The following is a 23691-nucleotide window of genomic DNA, read 5'->3' as shown; positions in this document are numbered from 1 at the left end:
AACACTGTCCAAGTGGTTGGGTGGCATATGCAAAGAGACGTGGGCAGGCTGCCAGCAAACTCTCATGACAGCTCTTGTGACAAGCAGCAACATGGGAATCATTAAATTAACTTGCTGGCTACTTCCTGTTACAAATCTTAATTTTAGAAAACCTTTGCTGAGCAATTATTAGATGTGGAAGGAATCCATGAGATAATTAGAGTCAGAGCAAGCAGGTTGACACTAGTAATGCTGTTCACAAATGCTGGCTCCCAGCTCACCCAATTAGCAAGTGGCCTTTTCTGGGGCAAGTAGCCAGTACAGAGGCAACGGGGTCCTGAGCTGAAAGTCATTCACAGGCCTTCATAAAGTTGATATCAAAACCAGCACACAGTGGAAACCCAGGATGTACAAGTCTCTGGCTGAGCATCCTGGAGTCATGAAAAACACTGAAATAAATTGAAAACCTGGGTCTCAGTGTTTCTATCTGCAAAACAAGATAAATGCATTTCTCATCTAATAGTTTGCTTGAGATATTATTTACTTGTTCAGCATTTCTGAGAATTTAGGCTTAAAGATTACTAGGTTCAAATGTTTATTACTGTTCTGTTTTAAACTTTTTATCTCCACATTCCTAGTTAAATGTAATTATCTTTTTTTTTTCTTGTACATTAAAGTACAGTGTGAACAGTGAGTTTCAACAGCTGAGTGCAAGTAGTAGTAGCATAATTACAGTACTTGCAATTCTGCTGATGAAAGAATGCTATTAATTCTTCATAAGTGTAGGCCTGAGGTGGCTTCTCAATGCAACGACACAGTAATTATGCTTCCTTGCAAAAAAAAAAAAAAAAAAGGTAGGGGAATGATAAAGAAACAATGCAGCTACTTTATCATGGTTTTTACTTCCCATAAGACACATTTTAATGTAGCACATTTCAATTATGATAATTGCCATTTATTCATTCTGTTCTAGGTAATGGTGTTTGTAACTGTGGAAACTGTGAGTGCTGGGAAGGATGGAATGGAAACGCTTGTGAAATCTGGCTGGGAACAGAATACCCTTAACAAAGGACACCAGAGACTGAGGGTTCTTCTAGTTTGATTTTTCTTTAGGCTGCTAGAACATTTAATTTTGGAAGTACTCAGAGTGTGGGTGTGGGTGTGCATGGTTGTAAATACTCTGGAACTGTCATGTGAATGCCAGCTCCTTAGAGAAATGAATAGCAAAACAAAACAAAAACAATAACAACAACAAACAAATCATTTGGGAGCAGGACAGCCCAAGCTCTAAAAACTAAAATAATTTAAAAAAAAATGGCCCTCCACATTTTTTTGATAACTTCAGTGAGGCTGAGATTGCTCCCATTATGTCTGTTTCTTAAGCAATCTTTGCGCAAAATGAAAGAAAGTCATTTGTTTTTACGTTATAAGTTCAGTTTTCAAATCTCCATATCAGTATGCAACAGTATTCCTGTAGAAGAATAGCACTACTAAGTATTTGTCAGGTACTTCATTTGATATATTTTATGGTGTTTGTCAAAAACATTGTTTGACTCTTTTATTTCCAAACATCCAGATTATGCCCCAGCTCCAGAAGAAGCATTAAAGCAATTTATCAAGTTTTTGTTTGTTTGTTTGATTGATTGATTGATTTTTTGGTCAAAGAGTTGAGAATTGAATCTGTGTAACTGATGTTCCATTACCCCACAGCCATTGGCTGAAGACTCAAAATGTTTGAAGAGATCCTTGTCCACAAGATAACTTCTGATTTTCTATGGTTAAAGAGTCAATAACTTGGTAATCCATTTTAACATTCTACAATACAGCCAAATGCATAACCTATAGAAGTATAAGGAATTAAACTAATAAATGTATGATTAGCTATTCCAAATATGTATCCTACCACTCATGTACTTTTCTCATACTGTTTTATATATGTATAGTTGCCTAGTCCTCTTGAAAGTAAAGCAATGAAAAGTTGTTGTACTAATAACTTTTAGGATGACAACTCTGTATGCTATCAGAAATCACTGTTTGGAACAGATTGCACTGTCACATATGGTCTTCACCGAATTTCACTGTTTTCAAAGTCAGAGGCCTGAAGGTCAACTGACTTGAAAAGTCAGCGATGCTGGGGAGTAGCCGGGTCACAGCCAAAGAAGCTCAAACAATGACAACAAAGTAATTAAAGTTTTAATACAATAAATACAAACAAAGCACTGGTATGAACAAAATTTTATTTTTATTTTTCCAATGGTGAAATGCTGCTCAGTGTGAAATTCACATTGAGTTATGAAAGATGCACAACTATTGGGACTTCCCTAACTTATTTACATATGAGTCTCTTTCTTTTTTTTTTTTTTTTTTTTTTAAATACATGTAGATTTGGCAGCCCTTTAATTTCTTAGAGCAAAAAAAAAAATACATACATTTTAATTTCAAAAATGCTTATATTTTGTGAAATCATGATCGAGCAAGAAATTGCTTAAAAGTTTGGAAAGCATTTATTTTTAATATCAAACTAACATTGTGGTTTAGGTGCCGAGGTTCTGATTTTTGAAGAGGTACATGACTCAGAAATAAGGGAACTATGTATCAACTGAAAAGGCATTTTCATTATTATTCTAGAAATCTGTTTTCTTTTAGAAAGGACAATTTTGAAATAGCAAAATACACTGGTACAGAATACATAACAGAATGCTAATTTTTTAAAATGAATTTATATAACCATTTTCATTATTGCCTCTTCCCATGTAGCTTTATTTTTCCCACATTTTTCCTTAACCTAGATTTTTCCTTTCTAAAACTGAAGCTTGTGAAACCTATGTTCTCAGGGTGGCACAGTATAATCACCAAACATTTATGCATAACTTATATAGGAGTTATGCACAGAAATACTGGGTCACATACTCCAGAGCAGTGAATTACCTTCTTTCTAGGTAGCCAAAATGTCAGATAAAAGTATATTGATACAATATTACAGAACTTCAAAGTAAAATTCATATTGAAATAATTACTTACAATTTATACTTATAACCCTAAAACTGTTTATGGCTGAACAGGAATATTCAGAATTAAATTCTAACAAAATTTAATCTTGTCAGCCCTGCTGCCTGGACAGCATGGATTGTTGGGTTTGTATTTAGGAGTATTGTGCACCTGAATACTCTTACAGTCTGCCCTTTTTCCACATATACGTTCATCTGCTAAGTCAGAGAGTAAATAATGAAAAATACAGAAAGTTGTACTTTATTTCCTTCCATTCATATTTGGTACTATAACAACAGAAATAGTAGATAATCAAAACTCTTCTTTAGACTCAGCAGATGTTTTTTATCTGTTTTCTGGTATGACAAACACGTTTGTACATACTGTAGATCAGCTTTGGCATTCCAGGCACTCGTATCCAGACAAAGAAATAATTCTTTAGAGGGTTACAGCATCCTATTTGATGCATTTTACTTTGTAGTTTTCTTTCATTTCAAATTTATATACTTAAGAAGGTTTAGATGAATCTTTCTTACAGTTTAATTTAGTTTAATTTTGGTTTAAAAATGGACTTTAACATTTTGGCTACCAAGTGGGTTCCACAGCCATAGAATTTCAAAAAGTATTTTCCACATTTTTCTTAAGGTACATATGGAAAAATATCAGCAAGTTCTAAGACAACTACCATCAGTGGCTAATTAAAATGTAAGTTATCAAATCAAATGGTGCTATCGTTATAAACCTTATGTTTTCTAAGACTACTAAAAATGTAATGAATACATATTTTCCTCTCCACTTTTTATTCTGTTTCTTATATTGTTGCCTGAACACTTCCCCAGTCCCCTTCATGCTGAGGTAACTGGAGATGGGGCTCTTAGCCAATCTCTTCTGCGTCTTGTTTCCTCCCTAGGAAAATGAATACGGAAGGAATACAACTATTTCTCTGTGTAAGTGTAAAAAATAGTGGATTAACAAATTGTGATTTTGTTACACCCATTCCCCGTGACAGGAATTCCAGATACATAAACAGTAAAGTCAGGAAGAGGCACAAGGGATTGAAACATACTGGCTGGATAATTGTATGAAGCTGTAAAAGCTTGCTTCCAAGGCCTGTGGAAAACAGCATTTGTAAGTGCTGAAAACAAACTGGATAGATGGGGATTTCATAACAGCTGGGTTGATGAAGCTTAAAACAAAAGATATGCTAACCTTGCTTTCTTGTGATAGAAAGAACAAAACCCAGAATGACACAGGACTCCTCTACAGGTGACTTGCAGGAGTATGCCTATTTTGCATAACATCAGTAAAATCATTTCTGAAACAGCCATAGATTCATTTACTTCTGTAAATTATTCACCCCCTCTTGATCCCTTTTTTCCCCCTTGGCCAAACGCTCTTACAGAAACACACAGATGAACATTACCCACTCTGATATTTCTGATGTGCTGCCCTTGTTTCCTGACAGAACAACATCTCACTTTGTAACTAAATGGCACTGGGATGAAAAATCTGAGTATTTTTGTCTCCAGGTAATAGAAGGAAGATTTTACTGCATCTTTAAAAATAAGTCATAGGATTTGGATGAGTCACAGAAACAAACCCAACACACACAAAAACCTGTTATTAGGTGTTTTAAAATACACTGCACAGCATATGAGTTTATCCAACAGGAAATTTATAAAATAACCTCCTTACTTCATCTAGTTTCACTTGCATTCCCATCTGAATGGAGTTGAATAATATCTTATTTGTACCAATAAATGGATGGTTCAGCAAGACACGCTTTTAATGTATGGACCAAATTGCCTGCATTCATACTTCACCATTACAGTGGTCTTAAACCAAGGGGAAAGTTTCCCCATGTACATATGAAAAGCTGGAATTCTTAGTGTTGTTTCAGGTAAATACCGAAGTCAAATAGAATTGCTTTACATTTATATTTAGGGTTGTTTGTTAAGGATCAACCTGACTCTACACACATTAAATTTATGAAAACAATTCTAAATTAAAAACTAGAGCGACTAAAAATAAAACCAGCACTTGGAGGAACATCTGTGCATGTGTACTACAAAAAAAAATTTGAAAGCTATAGACACCTTTTTATAGGCTCTACAGTGTGAACAATCTTTTAAATACACAAATGCCTGTGTATTTATAAAATATTTGAAGTACAACAGATCAGTGCTATGCTGAACTGAATTTTTGAAACTGCACAGGTGTGACTGGTTTTGCCAAATAAAATCTTAGCTGAAATACAGATTAAAAAATGTAAAGAGATGTATGAGTAGCATTAACATATCTGTCCACTATGGAATTGTGAGATGAAGTTAGATTGCACTGCAAACAGTATCTGTGAGAGTAGCTACAACCCAGAACGAGAACAGAATACAAAGCAAGCGTGCAAAGGATCTGGAACGCTGCAGATTCACAGACATCTGGACATGTAAGTACAAAACACTCAACTTGTAAATACAAATTGATTCCATCAGGTTTAGCATACAGTATTTTGGTAGTAATAGATAGATAGTTGGAAACAGCTTTCACTTAACAGCAAAATTAATTTTGGAGGGAACAAAATGGTATCATCTCATCCTGGAGAACAGCAAGAGAGGTATCATATTAAAGGAGCTAAAATTTTCTTTGGCATGGTAAAAGGGGAGAATTGAGTTTGCCAAAATATTTACATGAAGTTTCACCATACTGTGGCCAGTGCAATCATGTTTTGCACAGTCTACTTCTTACATAAACATTTTTGTTGTTTTTCAGTATGCCTTCATATAAATGCTTTATTCATCATGTTCAATCTGTGTATACAACAAATAATAATAAAGACAATCTGTACAGTGCAGACAAACTCTTTGCATATATGTATGTAAATTCAGTAATACAGATGAACAAGTCTTTGATACACTCAATCTATTACATGCAGTTCATCCTTGCCATCCCCTTCCCATGCAACAGACGAGACAAGACAAAATTAAAAGGAGGAAACAAAGCACAGAAACCCCTTTTCTGTGTTTAAACAGACTGTAGAAAAAGAAATAATTTTTAGGACAATGATTCATTCTATTAAACACACATATGCATTTAATCCACAGAAACAAAAAGAGAAAATAAAAATATTATGGTGCATTTTCAGTATGTATGAACTGCTAATGGTAATAAAATCCAGCCTTAATTGTAGTCCCCTAAACTGCAAATTATAGTTACCTGGCATCAAATAGTACTCATGTAGCTTTAGGCCATAAACCAGAGGCTCCTTGCAAAGCTCAGCCAGCTTTCCAGTCCTGTCTCTCCCTGGGCTCTTAAACCAGTGAGAGTAAATAGACGGCTGGATTGGACATAAACTCTTATTCCTTCCTCAGGAACTCTTAAAAAATCTAAGTGAGAAAGGGAATGTAGCCTTCAGTTGTATTACCCTACTCAAAATATTTGTGAATCGTTGCTCCTAAGGGACCCAAGAGATAGGACAGCATTAAGGGTACTGCATCCCATGGGCCCTCTGAATGCAGAGCAAGCCCACATCACATCATGTGAGTTGCTTTGGTTTTGTTTTCTCAGGTATGATGCACAAATCCCACTGGACCAGGTGGGATGAGAAGTGTGCACCGAGATTTTTACTTTTTCCCACAAGCACATATTTAGTGCTAGCAGGCAAGGGCACAGTCTAAGTCAAAGTTGGTTTGCATTTTTTTATCACAGTAGTGAAGTAGTTTTGCATTATCATTATTATTACTATTATTTACATTCCTTTCCTGGAAAGACCCTAGAATCAAGTGTTAGCTTGCTGTTCTTGTTTCACCTAGATAACCAAGGAAATCTGGCCTACCAAAACAATCCAGAATTTAGCAGCTTTATAGTAGCTTCCTTGAAGAACAACTAAAAGTTGCTTATAAACCACATCTGAAAACTAGCATGGAAAGTTCATTAAGACTGAATAAGTTACTCAGGGGAGCAGATAGGGAGTCTGAAATGACCACTAGTCTCTTCCTGTTAGGGACACTTCAGAACAAAGACATGATAAAATGAAATACGAGAAATACAATAGTAAAAAAGGAATGGACAATTTCCTTTTTTTCTTTTTTTTTTTTTCCCTTTTTTCTTTTTTTAATCTCTAAATATCAAGATAATAGGTAGAGGCCAAGAGAGTGCTATCACATAGTTCTCCAGACTGAGGCACAGTTTGGTCCTTGTTGCCCTTTCTGAGAAACAAATACCTTCGTAAACATACAGACAGCACCCACAATCCTAGTGTCTGAAAGCACGTGACTAAGTATGTAACATGTCAATGTCATTTCTGTGGTATTGCCTAATTTTTTTTTTCCTTGTAAGATTGGTTTTACTGTTCACAAGAGACAAACTTAAAGTGTTGATGGTGTTTCTCATGATATCAGCCAAGGCTTCAATTTTATAATGTTTTTGATTTTGTCTAGGTTCATGTAGAAGTAAGTACAGTATACAGAGATCAAGGCAAGGCACCTTCAATCTATCAATTTGGTGAGGATATTATCCTAGGAAGCTGGGTAGAGGTACGTACTGGAATATCAGTGAGATACATAGGACTGGATTTTGCATGCTTAGCTAAAAATAAAAATAAAGTTTTGTAATATGTCCAGTTGTAAAACTTTTTTTTTAAAACACCAGAAAAACTATAATTTTTAACTACTCTTTGCATTGGTGCTGCAGAAAAGAACACAACAACATCCTTGCCCATGCTTTGCTAAGTAGGTGTGGAAATCAGCCAAAAATAACAATGGCATTAAGTTCAGTTCCTTAAAAACAGAAAAGGATTATATTCGAAATGGATATAGGTAGCGCAATTCTGGTTAGTCTTAACTGTTTTTTTTATTGGTGGTGGTAGTTTTTCAAACAATGAAGCTTTAGTAGATGAAAAATGAGCCTTAATTCAGGCCTACAAGGCCTACAAAATTCTTTGGACCCACTTTCCCAAAAATGAGTGGGTCTTGCTCGCTGGGCAAGGCAAATGTTACCATTACCAGTAAGCCTGTGACATGTATAAAACACACACACACAAAGAAACTGTAGGGGGATGCCAAACACTCATTCCAGAAAACTTCCTGTTGGTTGTGTTTGACACTCTTCCCTCCACTATAATGCCAACCTCAGAAGCACAGTATCTGTTACTAAAGAGTATTCACATTGATCAGCATTGTAAGCCAGAGACAATGATCCTATTCTTTATAGATATAATTTGTAATTATAGATTTTTGAAGGCTTCCTGATTCCCTGATTACTTTCAAAACTAAGCCACTGGCAACACTTAAAGTTATAGAGAAACACAATCCCTGCAAAAGGTCACAGACAGTGGAGCGAGCAGCCTTATAAAAAAGGGAAGAAGAGAAATCCATAATAGCACAGGTTTACAGCATCTACCTAGAAATTACTTGATTATTTGTGTGCTACAAAATAGAACTTAAACACATGAATTTTGCTGAAACTGGACTCAAAAAAGGATTATGGGTAATCGTCAGCAGGCAAGGTATCAAGTGTACTTGTGAAGTATGTCATTCACATGAAGTGTCACAGTCACAGAAAAGATATTAAAAAGGCATTCCAATATCTGGTAGGGCATTCCATGGTCTGAGTTTAGCTGGTTCATCCAGGTGTCTTCTCATTGTGGGTGGAGATACACGTTGAGCTTTATCCGCTTGCAATGATTCAGTTCAGAACCAGCCACGTGCCAGGACGCCACTTGCTGCGAGCTGATCCACAGACACTGCAAAGGGGAAGTCTGGCAAGGATAAATCGCTCAACTGCACTCAGGACTCAGTAAGTCACAACACCTGTGAGGATCTGGCTATGTCGTCTTACTCTTGTTAACTGGTGGTTTGCCGCCATTCATTATTGCAGACGCACTTGTGCTTTTACTTGGAGTTACCCCAGCCTTTGGCACTGTTTCTCCAATATCATGCAAAGATGGTTCTCGATACATGGCAACTGAAAGGAGAAAAGAAGGAAAGAGACATTTTAAAGAACATGTTTTATTTAAGAACATGTCCCAAACAGGATTATCTACAGTAACTAATATTTTTTTTTGCCCCATCCCTGGAGGCATTCAAGGCCAGGCTGGATGTGGCTCTGGGTAGCCTGCTCTAGTGGTTAGCGACCCTGCACATAGCAGAGGGGTTGAAATTCAATGATCATTGTGGTCCTTTCAACCCAGGCCATTCTGTGAATCTATGATTCTATGATTTTAATATACTCCATGTTTCTCTTGCATGATGAGAAACTAGTTTCACAGCTACTTTGCATGACTGATATCTTTGCTAGACCCTTTGAACTTCCCACTTCTACCATATCTGTCTTAAAAAAGCAGGAAACTGTATGCTCACCTGTTTAAAGGAACTACTGAAACCTCAGAAATTAGAAAATACAGTTATGTATTTATATGAGACAGATATGCATATATTTTTATATACTCATTTTATGTATTATCCTTAAAAAAGGCATTTTACGATTTTTTAGAAGTAAAATATGAGTTGTCTGGATGCAAGTGTCTTTTTTTTAGCCCTACATTGCAAGACTGGGCTTGAGTCCAGCTAAGAAAAATTATTTGTACAGCTGGCTCCCAAGTCCAAGAAGTGTGGTTATAACCTCTTCAGGTTACAGCTGAAGAAGTGTTTGGGACTTTTCTGCGGAGTCTACATGAAATTTGAGGGTTTTGCTCTTCCATTTCAAAAAAGCATGCAGTACACACTAAGCTACACTGAATGCAGAGCAGAAAGCTCCAAACTAAACTACTAACTGAATTTTTAGATGAATTAAAAGTTTGCCCCTGGGTTTCATTCCCTGTGTAACCAGTTTAAATCCTTTGAGGGAAATATATGTGTTCAATTACACAGTTCCAGCTTCCTTAATGATTAATACTCTTGGATAGTTCAATTCCATTTTCCATGTCAGTGATTCAGGTAATATTTCCAGTTACATCTAACTTCAGTAGCCTTTATTTATATCAGAGCAGTGTTAAAAGAAATATCAAAGCAGTCAAAGGAATTAATCACCACATTGACTTTGGGTTTTGCTCTCTGCTGCCACAGAGCACAAATCTTTAATCACTTGGCTTATTAAAGTCAAAGGCAGGAGCATCAAAGTACTGGCACTGGTCTTCAGTAGTGTGGGGTTTCATAAGAAATATAGAATTTGATAACTGATCAAATACTTGTTCTAACATTTCCAGTAACATAATTTAAATCCTTTTGGCCTATGAAAAGTCTGAAATTAAAGATCTTCTCTGGAGTATCTAAGGCTGATTATGATTTTTGTCTTCAGGGTGAGACCCCAAAAATGTGTTAGGAATGCTTTCCTTTGCTGCTTAACAAAGAACTTGATAAAGTAACACCATGACCTACAAAAATATTAAGTCAAATAGTATGAGATAAAACTACAAGGAGCTATATATCAGAGGTGTAATATTTTAAAATTCTCATAGGCAATGTAAAAAACTATGCCTGGCCTAGATATTTTGAAAGCATTTGAGTCCAAACATTAATGAAAATGGTTGTTTCCTTTCTAATCAATGGATGTTTACTTAAAAAATGCACTGGGTCTGACTTATAAAATATCAGTAGTGTTGAAAGCTTGTGAAAATACAAAAACATTGTGAAACAGGGGAAGAAAAAAGGCATCATCCTGAATTCAAATTTAAAGTTAAAAATAGTATTGTTCAGAGTTTCACAATAAAGGAGCAATCTAACATTAATAAACTCTCATCCCTTAATCAAAACTTCTAAAGTCAAAATAATTAAAAAAATAAAAACAAAAACAACAAACAAACAAACAAAAAAACCTGGACTGTTAACTAAAATATTATTAGTGTGTGATTTTAGATGTTAAGTAAGTAGGTAATTTTTAGAATGACTGAGGCTATGTGTAGCAATGATCTCAGTGAAATTTGGAGTGCTGACAGGAGTGATGTCAGAAGGGTGACTATCAAAACTGCTATCTTGAACTTCAAGAGAGCGGACTTTGACCTGCTCAGGACGCTTGTAGCACGGGTCCCTTGGGAGTCGCTCCTTAAGGGTAAAGGGGTCCAGGAAGCCTGGACGCTCCTCAAGGTGGAAATCTTAAAGGCACAAAAACAGGCTGTCCCTGAATACCGTAAGGCGAGCCGTAGGGGGAGAAGACCAGTGTGGATGAGCCGGGAATTACTGTCAAGACTCAGGAAGAAAAAGAGAGTCTATGTCCTCTGGAAGAAGGGACAGGCTACTAGGGGAGATTACAAGGAAGTTGCTAAGGCATGCAGGGAGGAAGTCCGGAAGGCGAAAGCCCATCTTGAACTTAGATTGACCACTGCAGTAAAGCAGAATAAGAAATCCTTTTACAAATATATAAATGGCAAGAGAAAAACCAAGGATAATATCTATCCTTTGATTGATGCAGCGGGGAATGTGACCACAGATGACAAGGAGAAGGCTGAGGTCCTCAACGCCTTCTTTACATCTGCCTTTAATAGTCAGACCAGCTATCTTCAGGGCACTTTGTTCCCTGATCTGGATATCTGGGCTGACATGCAGAATGTCTCCCTGGAGATCGAGGTGGAGACAGTTAGAGAGCTCCTCCTCCATCTGGACAGTCACAACTCCATGGGACCGGATGGGCTTCATCCTAGGGTGCTGAGGGAGTTGGCGGGGGTGATTGCTAAGCCGGTCTCAGCTATCTACCAGCGCTCCTGGTTGACTGGAGAGGTTCCAGAGGATTGGAGGCTTGCTGATGTGACTCCCATCTACAAGAAGGGCCGTAAGGAGGACCCGGGGAACTACAGGCCTGTCAGCCTGACATCAGTGCCAGGGAAGGTCATGGAACAAATCCTCCTGGGAGAGATCACACGGCTCATGCGCGGTGTCCATGGGATCAGGCCCAGCCAGCATTGGTTCATGAAAGGCAGGTCGTGTTTGACCAACCTCATCTCCTTCTACGACTGGGTGACCAGACTGGTAGATGAGGGAAAGGCAGTTGATGTAGTCTACCTAGACTTCAGCAAAGCCTTTGACATGGTCTCTCACAGTATCCTTCTGCAGATACTGGCTGCCTGTGGCTTGGACAGTTTTACCCTCCATTGGATAAGGAACTGGCTGGAGGGCCATGCTCAACGGGTGGTGGTCAATGGAGTGAAGTCTAGCTAGAGACCTGTTACAAGTGGTGTCCCCCAAGGGTCGGTACTGGGGCCCATCCTGTTTAATATCTTCATTGATGACTTAGATGAAGGGATTGAGTGTACCCTGAGTAAGTTTGCAGATGACATTAAGTTGGGAGGTGGTGTCGATCTGCCTGAGGGCAGGGAAGCCCAGCAGAGGGATCTAGATAAGCTGGATCGCTGGGCTGAGGTGAATGGGATGAGGTTTAATAAGGCCAAGTGTCGGGTTCTGCACTTTGGGCACAACAACCCCATGCAGCGTTACAGGCTTGGGGATGAGTGGTTGGATAGCTGCGAAGAGGAAAGGGACCTGGGGATGTTGGTTGATGCTCTGCTGAACATGAGCTGACAGTGTGCCCAGGTGGCCAAGAGGGCCAACAGCATCCTGGCCTGCATTAGAAATAGTGTGGCCAGCAGGAGCAGAGAGGTGATCGTCCCCCTCTACTCAGCACTGGTGAGGCCGCACCTCGAGTACTGCGTTCAGTTTTGGGCCCCTCACTACAAGAAAGACATTGAGGCCCTGGAGCGTGTCCAGAGAAGGGCAACGAAACTGGTGAGGGGTCTGGAGCACAAGTCTTATGAGGAGCAGCTGAGGGAGCTGGGATTGTTCAGTCTGGAGAAGAGGAGGCTCAGGGGAGACCTCATTGCACTCTACAACTTCCTGAAGGGAGGTTGTGGTGCAAAAGGGTCTGGCCTCTTCTCCCAGGCAAATAGTAGGACCCGAGGAAATGGCAAGAAGTTATACCAGAGGAGGTCTAGGTTGTACATTAGGAGAAACTTTTTCTCTCAGAGGGTGATCAGGCACTGGAATGGCCTGCACAGGGAGGTGGTGGAGTCGCCATCCCTGGCAGTGTTCAAGAGGCGCCTGGATGAGGAGCTACGAGAGATGGTTTAGTAGCTTGTGGCACTGATAGGAATGGGAGGGTGGTTGGACTAGATGATCTTGCAGGTCGTTTCCAACCTTGTGATTCTGTGATTCTGTGATTCTGTGACAGGACACAAAAAGTGATGTAGGTTAGAGGTGGCCTGCAGAATAAATAGATCAGTCATAAATAGATCAGTCATAATCCAGGAGAAAAGCAAATGTGTTTTCCAAGGAATGTGAGACATCATTTTAGTGTGCAAGGTTAGTACAGCTTTCATTTTCATCTACCTTGCTTCAATTGTCAACTTACACAAGTTATGTATATTATATCAACTGGCTAAGTAATCAAGTATGATCTGTTCTATAAACAGACCTTTGTGTTTTGCATTAGAAAGCTTTTACCTTGAAATACACTTCATCCATTCCATTTATAACTCTCAATTATCCCACAATGTCCAATTTTTCATTCGGATTGGAAGACTCACAACACTTTTTCCTGCTAGCAAGATAATATCTTAAAGGTGATAGAATACATATCCACAGAAGATTTATTTTCTTGTAAAATGACCTCCTAATCTCTTCAAATAATATTTTTAAATATGCCCTTTCTAGCAGCAATATGCCAAAGCACAAAACTGCTCCATGAATCCTGGGGACTGTCATTTGGAATGGCTTCTGTGCATGGAACACACATTCACAAAGGTTATTTGGTTATTTTAGAAACAATTCCCTTTTCTTTCCCTGAGATTTATAGGAAGATCTGCCAGTGATGGACTACATCTCACCTTCCAATGGCTTGGGTAGAAAATGAGCTGCTGGTTTTGTTTTCTTGACTCTATTTCCTTTCATGACCTGCCCTTCCTTGTTCAGACCTAAGAACCAGGCCCTTCCGGACTCCTGTTGTCTGTAGAGCATGGATGAGTAGATTACATAATAATTTTCAAAAACAGACTCCTTGAATTTGCACTCCGGTGTAAAAAGTTCCTGTGGGAGAAAAAGTAAGTGTTAAGCGGTATCTCTGAAGTGCTGCTTCTGTTTTGACAATTCAAAAACACCTTTAGATTAATTTAATATATGACTTATAGTTAGGTTCCGTTTTGAGACCAGAAAATCTATCTTCCTATAGCTGACCTCCAGGTGAAGTTATTTCACCTCTCACCACTTCTCTTTCTCCATCTTGCAAAAAGGATAGTATATTTTGAAAGTACAGAAGAGACACAACCATAAAAACACTTTAAAATGCAGGCATAATTATTCTCATGTTTTTCTGAAAGATTATCCTTGTTTTTCTTGAATTAGAATGTCTGTGCTAAAAAAAAAAACATATTGATGATAAAAGTATTTTTCAGTTTCAACATGCTTGGTAGATGTAATAAAAGCAATAAACTTCCTCTACATGTTTTACAGTAGCTAATAAATAATAGCTGTTAATAATATATATAAAAATATATAATTTCCTAGAGTAGGGATGGTTTGAGACACCTTGGGAAAGTGCTGTTTTGATATGCAAATTCCTATACAAAGAACATTATTCCTATTGACTTTCTCAGCATTCATCCCATTATTGCTTATGTTTCCAGAAGTCACATTCACTGAACTCTTTATTAAGGTTAACTTGAGCACAAACTTCTAGAACCCAGGAGTCAAATTAGTTTGATTTTAAATAACACAAATGAACAGTAATAAAAGTGTGAACATATATTGAGCACTTTACCAGAGTCCTTTGGAAAAAATAAACAGCAAATAATAAGCAAATAAAATTACCTTTTCTTTTCAAAGGTGAAAAAAGAAAAAAAATTGCACTTTTTTATCATGACGAAATAGAAGCGTGTGTGAATGTAGATAATTTTCAGTCTTTGGACATGTCTGTTGAAACCTGTGAATGATAATCCCATCATAACAGGAGGAGGGGAAAGTGGGAAAGTGGAAGGTGACTTCACAGATCTCTTAGCCTGAATCCACTTTTTCTTTTTGTACTTATATTTCCTTCAGTTACCTCTCCCAAGAATTAAAATTCTGGAAATATCATCTATTCACACTCTTCCAATCAAATTAATTTGGTTTGTTTGTTTCTTTGTTTCTTTCTTTTTACTACTGGCCCAGTGCAATACTGAGCTAACTCTCAGTAGGTGTTTTCTGGGTCTCTATCTCATACCCAGCTGACTCTATACTGTAAGGATTTCACAGCTGTTTTTGTCTCAACAGGTTTCCTTTCTGGAAAACAAAGTCTGGAAAACAAAGTCTGAAAAGACACAGATCCCCATAAGAGAAAGCAGAGATGGAAATACTTTTCTGTATCTATACTACGTCACTCCATGTACCAAGAAGTTTTCTTCTTATGATAAGGGACATACAGCACTCATATTGTTATGGCTTGCCTTATAACTTGTAAACAAAGCTATCTTACCTTATGCAGGGTATACTATGCTGTTAGCTTTCTCAATTATGGAGTATTTTTTAGCCTCAAATAAAAAGAATTGGTGTATCTTCTTCAACAGCATACTAACAGCAGTTATTGCAGCAGACAGAAAATAACCTGGAAACCTGCCTTAAATGAGGTGGTTTTCTTTGTGTGAGCAGCTACGCTTAATGTCTCAGGTCAGACTCATTTACAGATGCAAAAGAAATTCTCTGATGTGTGCAATGGCCTTTTATTTATTTATTTTTTGCACCACTACTTCTTTACCACCTATCTGTTCAGCTATATTTATATATACATACAGAAATGCAAATACAGTCTGAACTAGAAGTGCTGAAAACTAATGAGGAAAATTCTTAAAGGCAACTTCTTTGCTACAGGGTTTTCTCCTTCTGTTCCAAGATGTCTGCTGCTTGTGCTGCTCTCCTTTCTTTTACGCTGATTTCAAATCACAGCAGGGCTCAAGGAGTCTCAAAGCCACAGTGCAGGGTGGAAGGCTAGAAGGAATGCCTGCTGGACTCTTGCACAGGCATTTACATGCAAGTCGTGTTCCTCAGCTGTTGAAACAGCAAATGCTAATCAGGAATTGCCTGCATTGCTTACAAAGATCTCCTCATTACCTGCTTCACTGCAAAAGCTACCCCCTGTGCTTCACACTACATTTTACTTCCTTGTAAAGCTCAATTACCATAAACACTACTTAGCCAGTAGTCACTTCTTGCTATAAACAAAAGCTATTTGTCATTCTCAGTTTCTCTATACTAGCGATGGTTGGTTGCCTGTGAGTGGTATTTCTGTGTTTTTCCAAATAATATCCATTAGGATACTTAAACAATATTCCTTCAAATAGCATGTCACCTCTGAATCAAACTCCTTTTCTTTGGCATGTAAAACAGTTTCTCTGACAGTGCACAAAATAGAGGACAAAACTTCAGTTATTTTGCTCTGCCAAGTCAAACAAACAAACAAACAAAAAAAAACCCACAAACACCCTATTTCAATAAAATTACTAGTCTGATCCTGGATGTAGACTGATAGACAGGACAAACTGGAATCACTACTATTCCACAGTTATAAAAAGCAGAGTAATAGTCTGTTTTGGGTTTTTTTGTTGGTTATCTGTTGGCTGGTTGAATGATAGAATCCTGCACTAAATTATTGTAGCTATCCTGTTCCAGATGGCTTGTTGCTACAGTAACTTTGGACAGGATTTTCATTCATCCATTATTAGGATGCAATTCTGCCCGGGATAAAGTTGGTCAAAAAGTAATTTGGATATATGCTACATTGAAGCATGTTAATTGTTCCAGTGTTGTGGAAAGAGAGTATTCATGAATACTAAGCACCTGTTGGTAACAATACTGAAATACAGCCACTGATTCCTCTGAGAATTACTCTGAAAGGGGCTTCTGAAATAAGCACCTTCCATGAGTGGAATATTTCTAAGAATGATTTCTGCTTTGCTGCAGACAATTCTTATATGGCTAAAAAGCTGTTAGCACCCATATTTTCTCCAGTAAAGCAGCCATGGCACCTAAAGAACTGCTTCTGCATGTACCTAGGCCAAATCTAGTTCTACATAGCTAAACCTCAATCTGGTAAGAATTCAGAAAGTGAGCATCATGGGCTAACCGCACTGCCTTTAAAAAATTGTTTACACTTCATTTTATTTGAAGTCATTATCAGAGGAAAAGGCAGTTATGTTTTGCCAGTCTAAAAGCCTTTTTGTCTAGAGGCAGAAGGAATATAAATCTTGAGAGATGTGGCTGACTTGAATCATTTAGATCTTCTCTTCAAGAATGACATCTTCAGTTTTAATTGCAGGCAATCTTACCCTTTTGTATTAGGAACTCTATGTATTACAAAACCAGACATGACTTGCAAACAAGAACTTGTGCTCAGGATATTTCTTCCAAGGTCAGTGCCCAAGTTTAACATGTAATCTTACATAAAAGTTGGTTTACTTCTGTCAAAGCAACATCTGAAAAATAAAGTATATGCCAGATGCCAATTTCCAAAACCCCAGGATAGGTCTCTGGCTGTAAACTTCAATCATATACATCTTCCTGGGTCCTAGGGAAGAGAAGGATGGATTAAATTGAACCTTGCTGGGAAGAACTGTCACTTGGATATTTGTGCTAGCTTCCTAACAAGTTATTGCTTGATGTGAGTCATATTTGGAGATGTAATAATTCTCCTGGTAGCTGTAGAGTTAATAAGTACTGTCATTCACAGGTTGTGGGTTCACTCTTGGGATCAAAAAGTTTTACCATTGGGGAATTCTTAGTTTTGTGGATCCCACAGCTGCTGCCAAAACTTATCATTGTAGTATGACATAATATGTAGGTACCTCCACATGTAATGCCTCTTATTTATTTCCACAGAAACTATAACAGAAACAAAGAATACAAAAACATTATTTGATAGAGGAAATTCTCAGCTACAAAACACTATTTTTCAACATCATTACCACCATTAGCTATGCATTTTTGGCAGTGATGAACAAGACTCTGCATGCCATGCTTATAAGTATCTGAACCAATGGAGGTAACCCACTGTTTCAAAACTGCTATAACAGCTTCATTGCTAGGAAACTGTTGTCCACACAGTCCATCTTTCATTAGCCCAAAAAGATGGAAGTCAGAGGGCACGAAATCTGGACTATACGGTGAGTGTAGCAGGACAGTCCAGCCAAGACTGGCAATGTGCTCCACAGTCTTCACGTGGGTATGATCTCTGGTCTTACATATTTCAAGAGAAAGATTGCTTTCTTGCTAATGTGATCTGGAAGTTTGGGCCTTCTGCTTAGCATCACAATGTAACTGTCAGAGTTGATGGTTTTTCCATGTTCAAGGAAATCCAAAAGGATCACCCCTTTCCCAGTGCACCCAGTGCACATTACTTCATCTGCTGAGGACTGCATCTTGAAATTTTTATTTGATGGGAAATTCACATTGCCACTCCATGAACTGCTGTTTTGCTACGGTTCATAGTGGTGACATCACATGCCGTCAATGGTAACAATGTGATCCAGGAAATTGTCACTTTTACCTCTGTATTGGTTCAATAGATCCTGACAAGCTTGAATGTGGCTTTTCAGTTCTCTGGCTGCAGGGAGTGCCTGAGCCTGTTGCTACCTTTGGAAGGTAGCAGGGGTAACACCTGCATGAATTGTGAGCAGGTGGAAGATATGCTCAGCATGGTGGCAGAACATAGATGACTCCTTACTGAGGGGAACACAAAGCCCCATATGTCAGCCAGAACCTACCCATAGGAAAGTGTGCTGCCTCCATGGTGACATTACTAAAAAAACTTCCTGATCTGATTTGCTCCTTTGATTATTACCCTTTACTAATAGTTCAATCTGGTAGCAATGAAGCTGCTGAGAGAAGCCTGAGGGCTGTTAGAAGCATCTTTAGGGCACTGGGGCAGTTAGTTGATGGAGCAAGAGTACAGGTGGCATTTTCCTCTATCCCCTCAATGTTAGTGAGGCATACCAAGACCAGGAAAATGCATCTTATAAATATGTGGCTAAGAGGCTGGTGACACCACAAGAATTTTGGCCTTTTTGAGCATGGAGATTATTATTCAGCACCAGGTCTGTCTGGAGGACTGGAGGCTTATCATTGTGACTCCCATCTTAGAGTAATAGAATCATAAAATGTTTTGGGTTGGAAAGGACCTGTGAGATCATTGTAAGAATCCTTCTTTGATTTTTGGCTCAAAGCTTGCTTCCTGAGGTTTTTCTTGTGATAAGACTCTGAGTGATTTGCCAAGGAGGCAAGTGATGGGTGCTAACTGTGTGACAATTGATATCACTTTGGGAACATTTAAAAACCCCTTCCTCCAGAGCTGTAGAAGAGCAGAAGAGAGTGCTCAGGAGTGTTCACTGGCGGAAGATCTGGCCTGTGGCTAAACAGCTCCAGCTAGGTATGGGAAAACTGGGGAATGATACATTGTGTTCTGTGAAAAACAGGATGCAGATGGGCATCCCTGCTCCCTCTTATCTGCTGGCAAGGCCCGGAAGATGGGAACAAAGGAGTTTCTGCTAAGATCTCAGAGCCAGAAGCTGCCACTCAAAGGAAAGCTGACTCGACCACTTTGGATTTGAGCTGTCACTCCAAAGAGAGCTGACTCGACCACTTTGAAACTATTGAAAAGGGGCCATCATCGCTCTAGTCGTCGTTCTCGTCATCGTTGTCATCGTCAATAGAACAACTCTGCCCAACGACCCACCACTACTGAAGATCAAAGACTGAACTACAAACCTCGCTGGATCCATGGTGGTGACTATCTCCCTCTTGCTTCCTACAAAGACTCCTTGCTTCTTCTTTTCTATCTTTTCTATCACCCTCCTTCCATTCCCCATTACCCTAAATCATAGTAGTGTCCGTCCTCCCTAATTAAGATTTGTAATAAACTGGTCGGACCAACATTTGAACCGTTGTTTCTTAATCTCACGTCGTGTATATAGTTAATAAAAGAACCTCCTCTCCCTCCTATAAATTGGAGCGAGACAATCATCTAGTTTCACCACCCCTGCTATAGGCAGGGACATCATCCTCTAAGATCAAGTTGCTCAAAGCTCCATCCAGCCTGGCCTTAAATGCTTCCAGGGACGGAACATCCACAACCTCTCTGGGCAACATGTTCCACTGTCTCAGCATCCTCATAATAAAAAATTCTTCCTAATATCTAGTCTAAATGTACCATCATCCAATTTAAAGGTATTTCCCCTCATCCTATCACTACCTGTCATTACAAAAAGTCCCTCCTCAGCTTTCCTGTAGGCCCCCTTTAGGTACTGGAAGGTCACTATAAGGCCCCCTGGAGACTTCCATCTACAGGAAGAGTCATAAGGAGGATTTGGGGAACTACAGTGCTGTCAGCCTGACCTTGCTGCTAGGGAAGGTTATGGAACTGAGTGAGATCACAAGGCATATGCAGGACAACCAGGGGATCAGGCCAATCCACCATGGGTTCATGAAGGGTAGGTCCTGCCTGACCAACCTCATTTCCTTGTATGACTGGGTGACCCACCTGGTGGATGAGGGAAAAAGATGTTGATTAAGTCTACCAAGACTACCCCAAGACTACCTAGGTACCTAGACTTGTCCTCTACAACAATGTGAAAGGAGGTTGTGGTGAGGTGAGGATTGGCTCAGGTTAGATATTAAGAAAAATAACTTCTCTGAAACAGTGATCAGGCACTGGAATGGGCCACCTATGTAGGTGGTTGAGTCATCATCCCTGGAGGTTTTCAAAAAATGTGTAGATGTGCAAAAGAGTATGACTTAGTGAGCAATATTGGTTAGGTGAATGGTTGAACTAGATGATCTTAGAGGCATTTTCCAACTGTAATGGTTCTATGAGTCTATGAATACTGGACATACACATTTGTAGCAATTTTCTTTCTTAAAAAAAAATTAAAATAGAATAAATATATATATATATATATATAGCCTCTCATTCTTCACTGTGAGGGTGGTGTGAGACAGTGGAATAGGTTGCCTGGAGGAGTTGTAGATGCCCACTCCCTGGAGGTATTAATGGCCAGGCTGGATGGGCTCTGAGCAACCTGGTCCAGTGGGAGGTGTCCCTGCTATAGCAGGGGGGTTGGAATCAGAGGATCTTAAAGGTCCCTTCCAATCCAAACATTCTATGATTCTGTGATCTATAAAAAACAAGAGTTAAGAGTTAAAACCTAACATGAGCCAGCCATACAGCTTCTAGATGTTATTTAACAACTATATGAACACCTTCTGCAATTTGATCCATATCTGTGTTCAATATGTAAATCAGTAACGAATTGACAGGCCCAAACAAAATGTAACCTTCCAGTAAACACCATGAGGGACAACATCAGTTCCTGGCTCTATTATAGCTGTCAAAAGCCATCACAGAATCCACAAGGAAATGGGGGAAATGAGCTCCTATGAAAGTTGTCCATCCTGAACCTTCAACCATTTTTAGATTAGCTTTTTACACTGAAATACAGGAAATGAGGGTATTGTTCTAGTTTCAGCCATAGAAAATATACCCAGCAGTCCACCTCCTGAACTTTAGCCAGAAGCAAACAGGGAGGCATTGGATACTCCTGAAGGTGGGCACAATTGGACTTGGACAACAGCAAAAGCACAGCTGCGGGTGGAATGAGTTGCTCCATGGTGCTAAGCAGAAAACAGCAGTAAGACAAACTCAAAGAGGTTGCCAGGTGAGAAACAGCCAGTCTAATCAATAAAAAATCCTGATTAGTAATATTTTTCAGAACTCAATACCAGTTCTAATCCTGCTTTAATCCCACTTACACCTATAAGTCAGGGTAGTGATACAAGACATCAATGCTTTGAAACAGATCTGCCTGATGGGAGCAGTTTACGATTCATTCAAATACAGGGTATAAGTAAGAAATTATCTCAGTATACTATATAATTAATAATTAATATAAGAAATTATCTCAGTATACTGTTATTGGGTTATCAGACATTTCTGGTAGGAAGGATGACAAATGAGAGACTGGAGAAAGGACAACACTAGTTGCGCAGATGCTTATGGCAAACTTCTGCAAAATGAGAAAAGCAGCACAGAGTATACACAGAGGTATTTTGGGCAGTGTTAGAGGAGGAAGTGACATTTTGATAGCAGATAATAAGGTTGGAAATGACTCATGAAGAAGGACCTTAAAATTAAAAAGAAGCAGACTGTGTTTAATGAGGAGAAGGCATTCAACAGAGAAGAGAAATACAGTTAAAGTATTGAAGCTGGGAACTGTACTTTGTAGCACCCTTCTGAAGTGAAACAGTGGGGGTGGTGCTGAACTTATCAGTTAAGGAGGGGAAGACACTGGATTAACCAAGGTGTGAAATGATGATACCCCAGACCACAGTTGCAATACTGTAGAAGGGCATAAAGCCAAGCCATGGACACGTTCATATAACAATAATGATGAGGTCTGGAGGCTTCACCTGCTATGAGAATTGGAAAATACCTGCATTAGTATGTCTCCGACTTTCCAAACATTGAATTAGATGAGTTAGGCTGGTGTCATGCAAGATGTCTATTTGACAGATATTTATATGAGAGAATAAAAGAGCTACTCAGGAAACCCCACCAAATTTTTCCAGCTCTTGAGGTGGCCAAAACACACAGTTCAAAATCATCTTCAAGAACTTCTCTTCAAATGGTCGAAACTCTAGCAATGTATGGTTAGATACTTTCTTGATAAAAGATAAATTGAAAAAACATTCCCTGTGTTTTAGAAGATGCTGCTGATCTGGGTCTAAAAGTTCCCTAATGCACACTTCAGTTTTAAACATAGCAACAACAGCGAGTGCAGTTGGCAGAATTTTCTAAGCACAAACTAACAGAGGAAGATACTGAGGAATGGAAACACTCCAGGAGACTTTAGATGCTGTACTGTGAACTTTGCAGCACTATTACTAACAAAGCTTCAGAATAAAAGGCAGTAATAGCTGAACCTGACAATCTCACAAGCATACCATGAAAGAAGCAAATGCTCAGAAGTCTGTGCACACACATTTCAGTCTTTAGACAGAAAATTTCCTTAAAATATTCTAACAGTCAGGGAACACCAACATTGAGTTTTCAGAGCTAGGATTGCTTCTGTTCTCTGTAAGATTCCTAATATGCAGACTTACCTATTTAAGTAAAGAAACAGACTTGATATCTTGCAGAAAAGAAACAGTGATCCTGCTTTTTAAAGAATCATTGAGAGTGCAGTAAAGACAAAAGTCTTTAGCTATAATTCTATCTCCCATCTTGGATTTCTAAAAGACCCATCTGAGTGACAAGCACTACTTTATTTAAAAAATCAAAAACATAAAATAATAAAAAAGAACCCTACAACTTCCAACTAAATTTAGGTGAAAAGTAATGTAAATCAATGTTCTTGCAAATATTAACACTTAGGAAGCAGCGGGTGAAAACCTCAGATTTTTCTCAGGGAGTGCTCCTCCAAGAAGGTAAGGTGGCCAAAAGGCCAACTGAAGTGCCTCTATAACAACGCATGCAGCATGGGAGATAAGCAGGAGGAATTGGAAACCGTGGTGCAGTTTGAAAACTACAGTCTTGTTGCTATCATGGAAACAAGGAAGGATGACTCACATAATTGAAATGCCATGACTGAGAGCTATGAGCTTTTTAGAAGGGATGGGTAAGGTAGAAAGGTGGAGGAGTTGCCCTCTATGTTAAGAAGTGGATTAACTGTGAAGAGCTGCCCCTGAAAAACAATCATGAACAGATTGAGAATTTGTGGACTTCATTACA

At 38.8% G+C, this 23691-nt stretch overlaps 2 protein-coding genes across 4 annotated transcripts in view; one reads left to right on the top strand and one right to left on the bottom strand.

Annotated features, from left to right (window-relative positions):
• Nucleotides 1-2353, top strand: part of ITGBL1 (integrin subunit beta like 1) — a 128885-nt gene extending 126532 nt beyond the window's left edge. The window contains 1 exon segment of the mRNA XM_048929385.1: nt 953-2353. Within this exon segment, the coding sequence (XP_048785342.1) occupies nt 953-1044 (92 nt within the window). The 3' untranslated portion in view covers nt 1045-2353.
• FGF14 (fibroblast growth factor 14) overlaps nt 2228-23691 on the bottom strand; it is a 390756-nt gene continuing 369292 nt past the window's right edge. Inside the window, exons 3-4 of one of the 3 annotated variants that reach the window (XM_048929430.1) lie at nt 13772-13970; nt 2228-8925 (exon numbers count right to left, since the gene is read on the bottom strand). In XM_048929430.1, coding sequence (XP_048785387.1) covers nt 8786-8925; nt 13772-13970 — 339 coding nt within the window. In that variant the 3' untranslated portion in view covers nt 2228-8785. The remainder of the gene's footprint in view (nt 8926-13771; nt 13971-23691) is intronic. The other 2 variants (XM_048929418.1, XM_048929407.1) reach the window with 2 other exon arrangements.

The sequence above is a fragment of the Lagopus muta genome, chromosome 1 (genome assembly GCF_023343835.1).
Source record: "Lagopus muta isolate bLagMut1 chromosome 1, bLagMut1 primary, whole genome shotgun sequence".
Taxonomy (NCBI): domain Eukaryota; kingdom Metazoa; phylum Chordata; class Aves; order Galliformes; family Phasianidae; genus Lagopus; species Lagopus muta.
Note: the sequence above shows the minus strand (reverse complement) of the source record. Positions and strands in the feature narration are given on the sequence as shown.